At 42.8% G+C, this 14994-nt stretch overlaps 1 protein-coding gene and 1 long non-coding RNA gene across 2 annotated transcripts; one reads left to right on the forward strand and one right to left on the reverse strand.

Moving 5' to 3' along the window:
• Positions 1-9409: 9409 nt before the first annotated feature.
• Positions 9410-14975, reverse strand: LOC146577574 (uncharacterized). The gene is made up of 7 exons (XM_085268403.1): positions 13934-14975; positions 13585-13761; positions 12971-13032; positions 12832-12894; positions 12688-12747; positions 12474-12605; positions 9410-9566 (listed from the first exon to the last, which is right to left on the reverse strand). Exons 1-7 carry the CDS (start codon positions 13959-13961, stop codon positions 9531-9533), a joined length of 558 nt encoding a protein of 185 aa, XP_085124529.1. The 5' UTR covers positions 13962-14975; the 3' UTR covers positions 9410-9530.
• On the forward strand, positions 11330-12130 carry LOC146577575 (uncharacterized). The gene is made up of 3 exons (XR_014891423.1): positions 11330-11655; positions 11741-11852; positions 11933-12130. It is a non-coding gene; the product is annotated as an uncharacterized LOC146577575 (long non-coding RNA).
• Positions 14976-14994: the final 19 nt, after the last annotated feature.

Here is a 14994-nt window from a genome sequence, read left to right on the forward strand (position 1 = left end):
AAGCTGCAGCTTTACAGGAAACACTGGATCTTTGTTTCATACTGACTGTGTTTAGTACAATACTGCTGACAGCACCACCCACTCACTCCATCACTCTACTGACCTCAGAGTCTCCAGTCTGTAGTCTGGACTCTGCTGAAGATCAGACAGCTGCTTCACATCTGGATCCTTCAGGTTGTTCCTGCTCAGGTCCAGCTCTCTCAGATGGGAGGGGTTGGACTTCAGTGCTGCTGCCAGATAATCACAGCTGATCTCTGACAAACCACAGACACTCAATCTGTATAAAGAATGAAAGATGTAAGTTTATTAGACAAAGTGTGAGCTTGAAATCATTCAGTGTTTCATCATCTGTTCAGAGCTGAAGAAGGTTCAGAATGTAGAAGTTTAGAAAATGGAAACTCCAAACAGCTGAAGCCAACAGGAAGCAGCTTCAAACAGGAAACTGTGCAGAGTTTCAGACTATATGTCCTGATGCAGCCAGTTGGATTTTGGAGATTTGAAACTCTGTTCTGTGACTAAGTCCTTGAATCATTTCTTCCAGTTGGTCCAACAAGACAGACTAAGTGTTGGACATGTGTTGTGGCTCCATTAGGGGAGCTTCTAAATGTGATGTGATGGCCCCTCTGGGTCTGTCAGGTCACAGGACTGAAGAGAGCTCAAACTGGGCACACAGTTGTTCCAGTCTGGACCAAAGACTATATACTGGGACTGAGGGACTGCTTTGACTGCACCCACTGGGACTTTTTAAAGGCTCATGTTCTCACGTAGATCATCGATTTCTACTTACATTTCTTTCTGGGAAAAATGGGGATTACTTTGGAAACAGGAAGTATTTTCCCCAATAAGCAGCCCTGGATTAGTAAATCACTCCAACATGTTCTCAGGCAGAAGAAGCTGTCTTGTTATGAGGGAGAGAAGAAAAAGATTGAGGCACAGAAACTTGTTGAAAGAGAGATAAAGCAGCTAAAATCAGGTGTCAAAGTAAAGCAGAGGATGAGCTGAATAAAGGACACTCAAGGCTGGCTTGGAAAGGAATGAAGTCCATGGTGGGGATGCAGAACAAGGAGCAAAGATGAATGTGATGCTGAATCAGCAGAAGACTTGGACTCATTTGATTCCAGCTTTGATATCATTGATTTCAATGAAGAGCTTTGTGATTGTAGCAAAGGGCTGGTAGCTCTGAGAGTCCCACTGATGAGGTGTTTGTGTGGAAATCTCTTAGTGGGACCAAAGAGAGAAAAAGCCCTGGTCCTGATGCTGTGGGAGGGGAATGATTGAAGTGTGCTGTGGGGAACTGACTGGGAGATTTTCACACATTTTCCAGTCCTCCTTGGAACAACAGGAAGTTCCCAGCATATGGAAACAAAGGTTAAGTGTCCTATGGCACTCAGTGATGATGGTGCTGTGGCCCCACCACCTCCACCTCTTTGTAAAGGAACTAACTGTCATCTGAAGCTTCAAATGGAACTAAGACTTCCTCCACTAGGTGGCAGTGTCTGATGAGAAAGTGTTAGTGGAGCTGGCCTGGAGTCAGAAACAGGAAGATGCAGGATTTGGGCTGAAATGGGGAAAAGTGGTTCGCACTAGTGCCTTAAAGCAAGAAGGTTGTAGGTTGAAGCTTGTTGGCCTTTCTGTGGAGGTTGGATGTTCTCCCACAGTCCAATGAAATGCTGCTTAGGTTCATTGGTGCTTCTAAATTGGCTGTAGGTGTGGATGTGAGAGAGTGCTTCTCTGTCTCTCTCTGTTGGCCCTGTGATGGACTGCTCACCTGTGCAGATGGACCACGCCTCTTGCCCTATGACAGCTAGGGCACAGGCTGCAGCCCTGTGAGCCTAAGCTGAATAAACAGTTAGCAAAAATGATCCATAGATGGCCTGAAATCCCCCAGTTAGCAGTTTGGTAGATAGCTATGACATGCTAATCCCATCCAGCAGCTGTATTCTACCTGTAAGCTGATCCCTGCTGAGCCAAAGCACTTTTTCATATACAAATTACAACCTTTAATAGAAACCTATTGGTCAGCATCTTATTAGCCTGCTGTTAGCTTCATTCCACAGAAAACTGAGAGAAACTAACAGAGTTGATAAAGAATAAAGAGAAATGTGCTGATTTAAAGCCTTTGAAGTGCTTCAGATGATCTCTGTCCACTTCTGTCCACTCATTCATTCATGTAAGCTTTCTAATGCAGCTTTGATCTTCACAGTCTGCTTCATGAAACTCATTCTAACCCTGAATGTCAGAGTGTTCCTCCTTCTCTTTCCCATCATTCATGCTGGCAGTGGAGGAGATTTGGATGTTGGACTGTGTTTTGGATGATGTGTGTATGTTTGTGTTGGACTGCTGTCTGTAAAGCAAACGCACATTTTGCTTTGGATTTCAGTGTCAGACAGACTTTAAGGTGGAATGAAGAGTTGGAGAGTTTCACAGTGAATTATCCAGTGGAGGATTTTTCTTCTTCTTTGAAGGTTTGAAATGTGAACATTGTTCTGCTGCAGTCAATGGACTAAACCAGAGAAGAAGAAAACAGACTTTACCATGAAGATCCTCAGTGTGGATCAGTATAATATCAGCCTGATGTCTGCAGTTTAGTGTCAGCACAACTTTCACATCATATTCATCTCAGCACAACTAAAACATGCTGACTGACCTCAGAGTTTCAAGTCCACATCCTGGACTCTCCAGGAAACCACACAGATGCTTCACTCCTGAATCCTGCAGCTTGTTGTTCAGGCTCAGCTCCAGCTCTCTCAGATGGGAGGGGTTGGACTTCAGTGCTGCTGCCAGATAATCACAGCTGATCTCTGACAAACCACAGTCCATCAATCTGTATAAAGAATGAAAGATGTAAGTTTATTAGACAAAGTGTGAGCTTGAAATCATTCAGTGTTTCATCATCTGTTCAGAGCTGAAGAAGGTTCAGAATGTAGAAGTTTAGAAAATGGAAACTCCAAACAGCTGACAGAGTTCATACGCCTTTGTCAGGGTCAAATTCAAGCAAGACCATGTGAAAATTAAAACACATCATCCTAGGTGAACTTAAACACCTTTGTTCCCCTTTTGTTAAGACATAGAAAAGTACACCACACAAAAATACTGCAAAAGGAAACGGTCGCCTTATATACATAGTGTATAAACTCAAAATGCACATTTCACTTCAAATTAAGATTAAGGCTTTGAACAGATCACATAGTTCAGTTCAACATATAAGACTTTAAGAATGCACAAGCATCTACTTAAAATCTATTTAATTTATCATCCATGATATTATTTTGTACAATTCCAATGTATTTTGTTCATCTCCCTTAAATAAACAGGCAGTCTTAAAGTATGAAATATTCATATACAAACACATATAAATGTGTGTACTGTCTCAGTGGCTGATAGTACCCCACAGGCCTCAGTGTGAGCTTGAAGACATTTATAATGTTTAAGTAGTTTAATGTGCAGGTGCTGACGATAAACACATTTTGAATGAAAGCCGGGGAACTTTGGTAGCACAGAAACAAGTGGCTATTCTTTGTGACTATATGGATCACTCACAATACCATTATTTCACACAAAGGCACCAAATTAATACTCAAAAAAGCTGCAGCAATACACACAAATATAAACAGTACTTGGTGACAACTTTGCTTTTAGCCTTTAACCCTTCTTGACTACTTTTGATGTGGCCTCTATATTTTACCTTTAAAAACAGTTTATCTTGCCAATCTGTTATTTTCTCATTTTGACCAACTGTATCAGCACAATTTATCTAAATTCAGACAAAATTTAAAATACAAGTAGAAAGTGATATTTTGACTGTAAAAACCACACACATGTTTAACGAATCATCTTCATAACTTGAAATGCAAATAGAGATTGTACATTTTTAAAAATACGCACACGTTTTGCAAACAACAAAGTTATATGGTACTATTTACCAAAAAATGCAGCCAAGGCTCAGACGTTTTTCATATAATCATTTCAAACTATTTACAGAACAATCAGGTGTCAAACAATAGTTTGTGTCACTCTAACACATATGAGAACAGCACAGGGATAAACCTGCAGGTCTGACAGCAGGTGTGTCACTCAGCGTTTACACTGCAATCTGCCTTTGTTGGCTTTAAGGCAGCAACTGTGACGATCACTAGTAGAACTGACACACAAAACAAAACAACAGCTACACACTAAATACACAAGACAACAAACTAACTTGAGACCAAACACGGTAAACGTCACAAATCTCTCACGTATCAAAACTCTCTCTCTCTCTCTTTCGCTCACTCGCTCTCTCTTGCCGGTCACTCCTAAAACTTCCCCCTTTTGCTAAACAACCAAATGTCATGTTTCCATATCATTTTTGATTGGTCGACATGGTACATTTTCCCACCTATAGGGCTTTGGAGCGTGATGTCACGGGAGATGGGCCATGCCCCCTTCCGCCATGACAGTAGGCCAGCCAAAGGATACCATTTCAGCTATGGATCGTACGTGTTGTGTTGTCGGTTGCAACGTTAGATCACACGATCGTGAAGGCAAGAAGCTGGATAACGGGCTCTCTTTTCATCGTTTTCCATCCTGGAGGCAACGTGAGGGATCCCATGTATCCGATATTACTAAACAAAGACGTCAGGCTTGGATTGCAGCGGTGAGACGAGCGGATATCGAGTTCTCTGCAATCCCCAGCTTTTTGTTGGTTTGCTCACGGCATTTTCTTTCCGGTGAGTTCTAAATTAATTCATATCACTCTTGAAAGGCTTTTAGTGTTATTTTCAACGTGCTGAGGTCATAGATAATGAGATAAAACATGCTAATGTGTGATGCTGCAGAACCACATCATGTCGACTGAGTAGCTTATGATTTGGCATTATTGCAGGCAAACCAGCATATGAAATGGATGTAACAAATCCAGACTGGGCACCAACACTGCACATGGGGCATGACGACATACCTGTATCAGACTCGGACCGGCACTCAAGGCGTACGCAACGGAAGCGAAAAAGAGCACCCATCGGAGGTAAACAACCCCCCCCCTCTAAAAACATACTAAATTGCTATCACTGTACACTAATCCGCACATAACTTCCAGATGAATCACACACCTGTCATTGGAATATTGGTGTACATTTACCTTATGTCTAATTTTATCTTACAGGCTTTCGTTATGCAGCTGCAGAGTCTGAAGGTGTGCCCCGTGCAGAAGTGATTGATGAAGATCTGACAGAAGACCAACAGCAAAATCACAATGTCATGGAGGCAGTGGACAGCAGTTGTGTTGGACAAGTGGAGGTTGAGGTACCAGCTGCAAATGTGGATATACTGAAGAAATGTAAACCTTTTAAAATGATGACAGATTACAAACTCTCAGCTGTGTCTGTAATCAAACCTCTGTAACTTTGCTTCACTTCAGCAGCATCAGCTCATGTTCACATGTTGATTCATGGTTTGCTTCAGTTTTTGATGGACTGCAGAATATTTTGAAGGTTATCTGCTATAAAAAGCCAGAACAGGAAAATCTGCTTCATGTGTTTCTGTTTGATCCTCAGTGACTTTGACACAAAGGCCTCTGCTGTGATGATCACACCTCTGATCAAGTCTCACAGTGTCAGCTTTGTTTTTATACATATGGATATGTGCTGATAAATGATCAGAGTTATAATATTTCCCACTGTCTGCTGTGTGCCGTGACCTTTGACCTGCTAAAGACAGTCAGCTGTGGATTATTCATTGTTGTGTCTGATACTTAGAACTGTGAGGAAGAACACTACACAGTTAATCAGGGTCCCCTCTCTCTGAATCAGGGAAGGTGGGCAGGCCGCGTGTGGGCCGCGGGCCATACGTTGAGTCTCACTGTTTGAAATGTGAACATTGTTCTGCTGCAGTCAATGGACTAAACCAGAGAAGAAGAAAACAGACTTTACCATGAAGATCCTCAGTGTGGATCAGTATAATATCAGCCTGATGTCTGCAGTTTAGTGTCAGCACAACTTTCACATCATATTCATCTCAGCACAACTAAAACATGCTGACTGACCTCAGAGTTTCAAGTCCACATCCTGGACTCTCCAGGAAACCACACAGATGCTTCACTCCTGAATCCTGCAGCTTGTTGTTGGAGCTCAGGTCCAGCTGTCTCAGATGGGAGGGGTTGGACTTCAGTGCTGCTGCCAGATAATCACAGCTGATCTCTGACAAACCACAGTCCATCAATCTGTATAAAGAATGAAAGATGTAAGTTTATTAGACAAAGTGTGAGCTTGAAATCATTCAGTGTTTCATCATCTGTTCAGAGCTGAAGAAGGTTCAGAATGTAGAAGTTTAGAAAATGGAAACTCCAAACAGCTGACAGAGTTCATACGCCTTTGTCAGGGTCAAATTCAAGCAAGACCATGTGAAAATTAAAACACATCATCCTAGGTGAACTTAAACACCTTTGTTCCCCTTTTGTTAAGACATAGAAAAGTACACCACACAAAAATACTGCAAAAGGAAACGGTCGCCTTATATACATAGTGTATAAACTCAAAATGCACATTTCACTTCAAATTAAGATTAAGGCTTTGAACAGATCACATAGTTCAGTTCAACATATAAGACTTTAAGAATGCACAAGCATCTACTTAAAATCTATTTAATTTATCATCCATGATATTATTTTGTACAATTCCAATGTATTTTGTTCATCTCCCTTAAATAAACAGGCAGTCTTAAAGTATGAAATATTCATATACAAACACATATAAATGTGTGTACTGTCTCAGTGGCTGATAGTACCCCACAGGCCTCAGTGTGAGCTTGAAGACATTTATAATGTTTAAGTAGTTTAATGTGCAGGTGCTGACGATAAACACATTTTGAATGAAAGCCGGGGAACTTTGGTAGCACAGAAACAAGTGGCTATTCTTTGTGACTATATGGATCACTCACAATACCATTATTTCACACAAAGGCACCAAATTAATACTCAAAAAAGCTGCAGCAATACACACAAATATAAACAGTACTTGGTGACAACTTTGCTTTTAGCCTTTAACCCTTCTTGACTACTTTTGATGTGGCCTCTATATTTTACCTTTAAAAACAGTTTATCTTGCCAATCTGTTATTTTCTCATTTTGACCAACTGTATCAGCACAATTTATCTAAATTCAGACAAAATTTAAAATACACGTAGAAAGTGATATTTTGACTGTAAAAACCACACACATGTTTAACGAATCATCTTCATAACTTGAAATGCAAATAGAGATTGTACATTTTTAAAAATACGCACACGTTTTGCAAACAACAAAGTTATATGGTACTATTTACCAAAAAATGCAGCCAAGGCTCAGACGTTTTTCATATAATCATTTCAAACTATTTACAGAACAATCAGGTGTCAAACAATAGTTTGTGTCACTCTAACACATATGAGAACAGCACAGGGATAAACCTGCAGGTCTGACAGCAGGTGTGTCACTCAGCGTTTACACTGCAATCTGCCTTTGTTGGCTTTAAGGCAGCAACTGTGACGATCACTAGTAGAACTGACACACAAAACAAAACAACAGCTACACACTAAATACACAAGACAACAAACTAACTTGAGACCAAACACGGTAAACGTCACAAATCTCTCACGTATCAAAACTCTCTCTCTCTTTCGCTCACTCGCTCTCTCTTGCCGGTCACTCCTAAAACTTCCCCCTTTTGCTAAACAACCAAATGTCATGTTTCCATATCATTTTTGATTGGTCGACATGGTACATTTTCCCACCTATAGGGCTTTGGAGCGTGATGTCACGGGAGATGGGCCATGCCCCCTTCCGCCATGACAGTAGGCCAGCCAAAGGATACCATTTCAGCTATGGATCGTACGTGTTGTGTTGTCGGTTGCAACGTTAGATCACACGATCGTGAAGGCAAGAAGCTGGATAACGGGCTCTCTTTTCATCGTTTTCCGTCCTGGAGGCAACGTGAGGGATCCCATGTATCCGATATTACTAAACAAAGATGTCAGGCTTGGATTGCAGCGGTGAGACGAGCGGATATCGAGTTCTCTGCAATCCCCAGCTTTTTGTTGGTTTGCTCACGGCATTTTCTTTCCGGTGAGTTCTAAATTAATTCATATCACTCTTGAAAGGCTTTTAGTGTTATTTTCAACGTGCTGCGGTCATAGATAATGAGATAAAACATGCTAATGTGTGATGCTGCAGAACCACATCATGTCGACTGAGTAGCTTATGATTTGGCATTATTGCAGGCAAACCAGCATATGAAATGGATGTAACAAATCCAGACTGGGCACCAACACTGCACATGGGGCATGATGACATACCTGTATCAGACTCGGACCGGCACTCAAGGCGTACGCAACGGAAGCGAAAAAGAGCACCCATCGGAGGTAAACAACCCCCCCCCCCTCTAAAAACATACTAAATTGCTATCACTGTACACTAATCCGCACATAACTTCCAGATGAATCACACACCTGTCATTGGAATATTGGTGTACATTTACCTTATGTCTAATTTTATCTTACAGGCTTTCGTTATGCAGCTGCAGAGTCTGAAGGTGTGCCCCGTGCAGAAGTGATTGATGAAGATCTGACAGAAGACCAACAGCAAAATCACAATGTCATGGAGGCAGTGGACAGCAGTTGTGTTGGACAAGTGGAGGTTGAGGTACCAGCTGCAAATGTGGATATACTGAAGAAATGTAAACCTTTTAAAATGATGACAGATTACAAACTCTCAGCTGTGTCTGTAATCAAACCTCTGTAACTTTGCTTCACTTCAGCAGCATCAGCTCATGTTCACATGTTGATTCATGGTTTGCTTCAGTTTTTGATGGACTGCAGAATATTTTGAAGGTTATCTGCTATAAAAAGCCAGAACAGGAAAATCTGCTTCATGTGTTTCTGTTTGATCCTCAGTGACTTTGACACAAAGGCCTCTGCTGTGATGATCACACCTCTGATCAAGTCTCACAGTGTCAGCTTTGTTTTTATACATATGGATATGTGCTGATAAATGATCAGAATTATAATATTTCCCACTGTCTGCTGTGTGCCGTGACCTTTGACCTGCTAAAGACAGTCAGCTGTGGATTATTCATTGTTGTGTCTGATACTTAGAACTGTGAGGAAGAACACTACACAGTTAATCAGGGTCCCCTCTCTCTGAATCAGGAAAGGTGGGCAGGCCGCGTGTGGGCCGCGGGCCATACGTTGAGTCTCACTGTTTGAAATGTGAACATTGTTCTGCTGCAGTCAATGGACTAAACCAGAGAAGAAGAAAACAGACTTTACCATGAAGATCCTCAGTGTGGATCAGTATAATATCAGCCTGATGTCTGCAGTTTAGTGTCAGCACAACTTTCACATCATATTCATCTCAGCACAACTAAAACATGCTGACTGACCCCAGAGTTTCAAGTCCACATCCTGGACTCTCCAGGAAACCACACAGATGCTTCACTCCTGAATCCTGCAGCTTGTTGTTGGAGCTCAGGTCCAGCTGTCTCAGATGGGAGGGGTTGGACTTCAGTGCTGCTGCCAGATAATCACAGCTGATCTCTGACAAACCACAGTCCCACAATCTGTATAAAGAATGAAAGATGTAAGTTTATTAGACAAAGTGTGAGCTTGAAATCATTCAGTGTTTCATCATCTGTTCAGAGCTGAAGAAGGTTCAGAATGTAGAAGTTTAGAAAATGGAAACTCCAAACAGCTGACAGAGTTCATACGCCTTTGTCAGGGTCAAATTCAAGCAAGACCATGTGAAAATTAAAACACATCATCCTAGGTGAACTTAAACACCTTTGTTCCCCTTTTGTTAAGACATAGAAAAGTACACCACACAAAAATACTGCAAAAGGAAACGGTCGCCTTATATACATAGTGTATAAACTCAAAATGCACATTTCACTTCAAATTAAGATTAAGGCTTTGAACAGATCACATAGTTCAGTTCAACATATAAGACTTTAAGAATGCACAAGCATCTACTTAAAATCTATTTAATTTATCATCCATGATATTATTTTGTACAATTCCAATGTATTTTGTTCATCTCCCTTAAATAAACAGGCAGTCTTAAAGTATGAAATATTCATATACAAACACATATAAATGTGTGTACTGTCTCAGTGGCTGATAGTACCCCACAGGCCTCAGTGTGAGCTTGAAGACATTTATAATGTTTAAGTAGTTTAATGTGCAGGTGCTGACGATAAACACATTTTGAATGAAAGCCGGGGAACTTTGGTAGCACAGAAACAAGTGGCTATTCTTTGTGACTATATGGATCACTCACAATACCATTATTTCACACAAAGGCACCAAATTAATACTCAAAAAAGCTGCAGCAATACACACAAATATAAACAGTACTTGGTGACAACTTTGCTTTTAGCCTTTAACCCTTCTTGACTACTTTTGATGTGGCCTCTATATTTTACCTTTAAAAACAGTTCATCTTGCCAATCTGTTATTTTCTCATTTTGACCAACTGTATCAGCACAATTTATCTAAATTCAGACAAAATTTAAAATACAAGTAGAAAGTGATATTTTGACTGTAAAAACCACACACATATTTAACGAATCATCTTCATAACTTGAAATGCAAATAGAGATTGTACACTTTTAAAAATACGCACACGTTTTGCAAACAACAAAGTTATATGGTACTATTTACCAAAAAATGCAGCCAAGGCTCAGACGTTTTTCATATAATCATTTCAAACTATTTACAGAACAATCAGGTGTCAAACAATAGTTTGTGTCACTCTAACACATATGAGAACAGCACAGGGATAAACCTGCAGGTCTGACAGCAGGGCCCTGTTTCAGGAAGCCGGTTTAGTGGAAAAACTGAGTAAGTATACCCTGAGTTAACGAAAACTCTGGGTTTTCGGTTTCACAAAGCGAGTTCAGCTGCAGCCTGAGTGAGTCACTATGACGACACACGCCGTGAAGCTAACCTGCCCCCTAGCAGGTTTACTACAACTAACCCTGACTGTCTCCGCCCCTTTGTCGGAAACCTGACAGTAGGAAGTCTCAGACATGGCGTGTCCCTTCCTTGAAGAGCCGGTAGATATCGAAGCCCAAATTCTCCGCAGAGCTCTCCGCCGGGAGAGAGTGATTCGAGCGCGTCTGGACATCTTATCATTACCTGATGATTTCCTGTGCGAACGTTACCGTTTCTCAGCACAATCAATAAGTTATTTGGATAACATCCTCAGGCCATATATTACGCATGTGACACATCGCGGACATGCGCTCAGTCCATTACATATTCTTTGTACCGCACTCCGTTTCTTTGCAAACGGGAGCTTCCTGTACAATATCGGTGACGCTGAGCACGTTTCCAAGGCTACCGTCTGTCGGGCAGTCAGGAATGTCACAGTAGCACTGAAACGTCTCCTGCACTCGTTTGTGGTGTTCCCCGGTCACAGACCCACAAGATTCATCAAAGAGGGATTCCACAAAATTGCAGGTATCAGGAGGACCTAAACGTAATGTATGATGTGGTGATACTTGAACTACTACTTAAATGGTACATAAATTTACAGGGTTCCCAGGCGTGATTGGCTGTATAGATGGCACCCACATCCCAATCATTGCACCCTCAGCAAATGAAGGAGACTTTGTGAACAGGAAGTCTTTCCACAGCATCAATGTACAGGTACATAATTCCCTGTAGCATTTCACACCAACAAGTGATGGCATCATGGTAACGGATGCTAATATGTGTACTCTGCACTGTGTAGATCATATGTGATGCTGCCAACATCATCACAAATGTGGAAGCCAAGTGGCCAGGCTCTGTCCATGACTCACGGATCTTCCGAGAATGTACACTGAGCAACAGATTTGGACATGGTGGGTCGAAGTAACTGTGAAATATACAGAGACCAATTGCCACAGGGACGTTTGCACTGACATGTATTCTTCTGTCCTAGGAGAGTTCACTGGCCACCTGCTCGGTGATAGGGGGTACCCATGTCTACCCTATTTGCTCACCCCTTACCCTGACCCTGAACCGGGCCCACAGCAGCGTTATAATCTGGCCCATTGCAGGACACGGGCCAGAGTTGAGATGACCATCGGAATGCTCAAGGCCCGGTTCCAGTGCCTTCGTGGACTCAGAGTCACCCCAGAAAGGGCATGTGACATCATTGTGGCATGTGTGATCCTACACAACATTGCCACAATTAGAGGTGAACAGTGTCCAGCTGAACCAGACGACAGCAGTGATCCACATGATGGACATCCTGACCCACCCACGAACGTACAGGATGGGCGAGCAGTCAGAGACACCATATGCCACAACCATTTCCTGTGACCCGGCAACCCAACATGTCACGAGACAAATACACAGATACTGTGGTCAACTTGTTTTATTGCTCACCCTGTATGTCCTGTGCACAATGAATAAATGCGAATATTAGTATGTTGTACGAACACTGACATGATTCGTCCATCTATGATCACTCCACCCACCCTTAACTGTTGTTCCAGCAGTACAATCTCCAGCTTCGACTTCTGGATCTGCAGCTGGAGGTGCACCATTTCCATATCACACTTCCTTATCCTCCTGGCCAGATATGTTCTATACAGCTGCTTCACAGGGAGCTATTGCAACAAAGGACATAGCATTGGCATCCATAGTACATGCCTACTTAGGTTGGTTGTGAATGTGTGCTGGACAACCCACTGCGGAAAGCTTCGTTGTAGGAGTGGCTGGACCCTCTTCCTCCTCATTTGCAGCATCACTCTGCCGGGGACATAGTAGGTCCATGGTGTCATCATAGTGCCACATTGTAGTCAGTTGTTATATTTTCCACTGTACACTGTATACCTCATAGTGTGGCACTGATGCGGCCTCCTCTGTAGCAGCTGTCACTGTGTCGTCATCATGTGCCTGTGGTGGAGACATTTAACAACATTGCTGTTCCACTGTTGACACATGTAGTCTGTGGAGTATTACGAGTACTCACAACTGCATGTCGGTCTGGCTCAACAGGGGGCTGCACCAGATGCAGTACACCATCACCGTCAACTGGGGGAATATGGGGTTCATACAGGTCACTCATGACTTATGTGGGCGCAAATGGCAATTACCAGACATACCAATCACCATACACCTCATTGTCAGTATGCTCTCGGAGACAACCGACACTGAGGGAAGGCAAAATCAGTAGGTGTCAGGGTGGAAACGCTTTTATGAGCTCTATGTTGCATTGAGGTATATGTTCATATGTTACACTCATTGGGGAGGGTACGGAATGTACTACTCGCTCTGTCTCTGGGAACAGGGAGCTCACCCTGTGGGGGGTTAACACACACACACGTATGCAAAATTAACGGACACCGCTATGCACATAATAAAGACGTACCACTGCAGCTCGGTGTGTGTGAGTCTCTCCCTGGGCCCTCACCCGTGCAGCACGTTAACAGTTTCCAAGTGTCTCAGTGTTGTCTATTCACCTAACTGTTTGATGACTGTCATTCTCTGTCAGTAGGACAGTAACTGCACTGCGACATAGTTCATTTTGGTCATGGTGACTGTGCAGAATGGATGTATGCACGCCATGTATTGTTTTGGATTTACCCCTTATGTAGGCACTTGTGTCTTGCGGGGTTATTGACTCAGAGGATGTCCCCGCAGAGATGCCTTCAGCCACAGGGCGCCCACTGTTTTGGCTGAGGGCCAACTGCTCAGCCTCTGTGAGTGGTGGTGGTGGAGGACCCCCACCTGTTTTCCGGGCCTCCGCTTTTTTTCTGTTGGCTGTGACAGCACACATTTGAGCATACAGAGTAAGCAAGTATGTACTTGTAATGTGCTCAGATAGTTTCAATAAGTGCTCACAGAGGGGAAATTACTGTGGCCTCTAACTGCAATTGATCTACATAGGACACACAGACCAAGCACTATGGCTCATGATACAATTACACCTCACCTGTTTGGACTATGTTCTTGTATTTCATTTTTACTTGCTGCCAGGAACGTTTGGGGCCTGTTGGGTTGCACCTGCGCTCACATCACATCACAAAATGAAATGTATACAATAACAAATAAAATAACATATGATAAAATAACGTGTTAAATGGGTGGAAATCCCTCGATCAATGTTTATATTAACACTCACGCATTGACTCTGTCGGCTATGTTTTGCCATGCATGCTCCCTTTCCTTTGCAGCTGCGGCTGTGTTGCTTTTTTTCTGCATGATGTGCATGCTGTCGGCATATGCTGCCATCAGAATTTCCGCCTCGAGCGCTGTGAAATACGTCGCCCGCGCCTTCTTTCCCTCCGTCTCCATGGTGACTCGCTTAATCTGTGCTCCGCTTATCAGGGCTTTATGTATCCTCGTCCGCGCGCTTCACTTGGGGTTAAAGCAACTCCGCCTTGATTGAACTAATTGTTATCAGCCTTTCTGGAACGGAATATTCCGAGTTGGACAGTTCGGGGTTACTCAACCGTGAGTGTCGTTTTTCACTCTGAGTTTTCCAAACCGGCTTCCTGAAACAGGGCCCAGGTGTGTCACTCAGCGTTTACACTGCAATCTGCCTTTGTTGGCTTTAAGGCAGCAACTGTGACGATCACTAGTAGAACTGACACACAAAACAAAACAACAGCTACACACTAAATACACAAGACAACAAACTAACTTGAGACCAAACACGGTAAACGTCACAAATCTCTCACGTATCAAAACTCTCTCTCTCTTTCGCTCACTCGCTCTCTCTTGCCGGTCACTCCTAAAACTTCCCCCTTTTGCTAAACAACCAAATGTCATGTTTCCATATCATTTTTGATTGGTCGACAAGGTACATTTTCCCACCTATAGGGCTTTGGAGCGTGATGTCACGGGAGATGGGCCATGCCCCCTTCCGCCATGACAGTAGGCCAGCCAAAGGATACCATTTCAGCTATGGATCGTACGTGTTGTGTTGTCGGTTGCAACGTTAGATCACACGATCGTGAAGGCAAGAAGCTGGATAACGGGCTCTCTTTTCAT

The sequence above is a fragment of the Mchenga conophoros genome, linkage group LG3 (assembly GCF_057382185.1).
Source record: "Mchenga conophoros isolate Kocher_MC1m ecotype Shallow Benthic linkage group LG3, M_conophoros_male_GT1.1, whole genome shotgun sequence".
Classification (NCBI taxonomy): Eukaryota; Metazoa; Chordata; class Actinopteri; order Cichliformes; family Cichlidae; genus Mchenga; species Mchenga conophoros.

Coding starts and splice junctions, on each gene's coding strand:
- LOC146577574 (XM_085268403.1), bottom strand. CDS start 13,961: ATGAAATACAAGAACATAGTCCAAACAG. Junction 12,895..12,970: donor AGCCAGACCGACATGCAGTT/GTGAGTACTCGT, acceptor TCTCCACCACAG/GCACATGATGACGACACAGT. Junction 12,606..12,687: donor CTACAACGAAGCTTTCCGCA/GTGGGTTGTCCA, acceptor TTGTTGCAATAG/CTCCCTGTGAAGCAGCTGTA.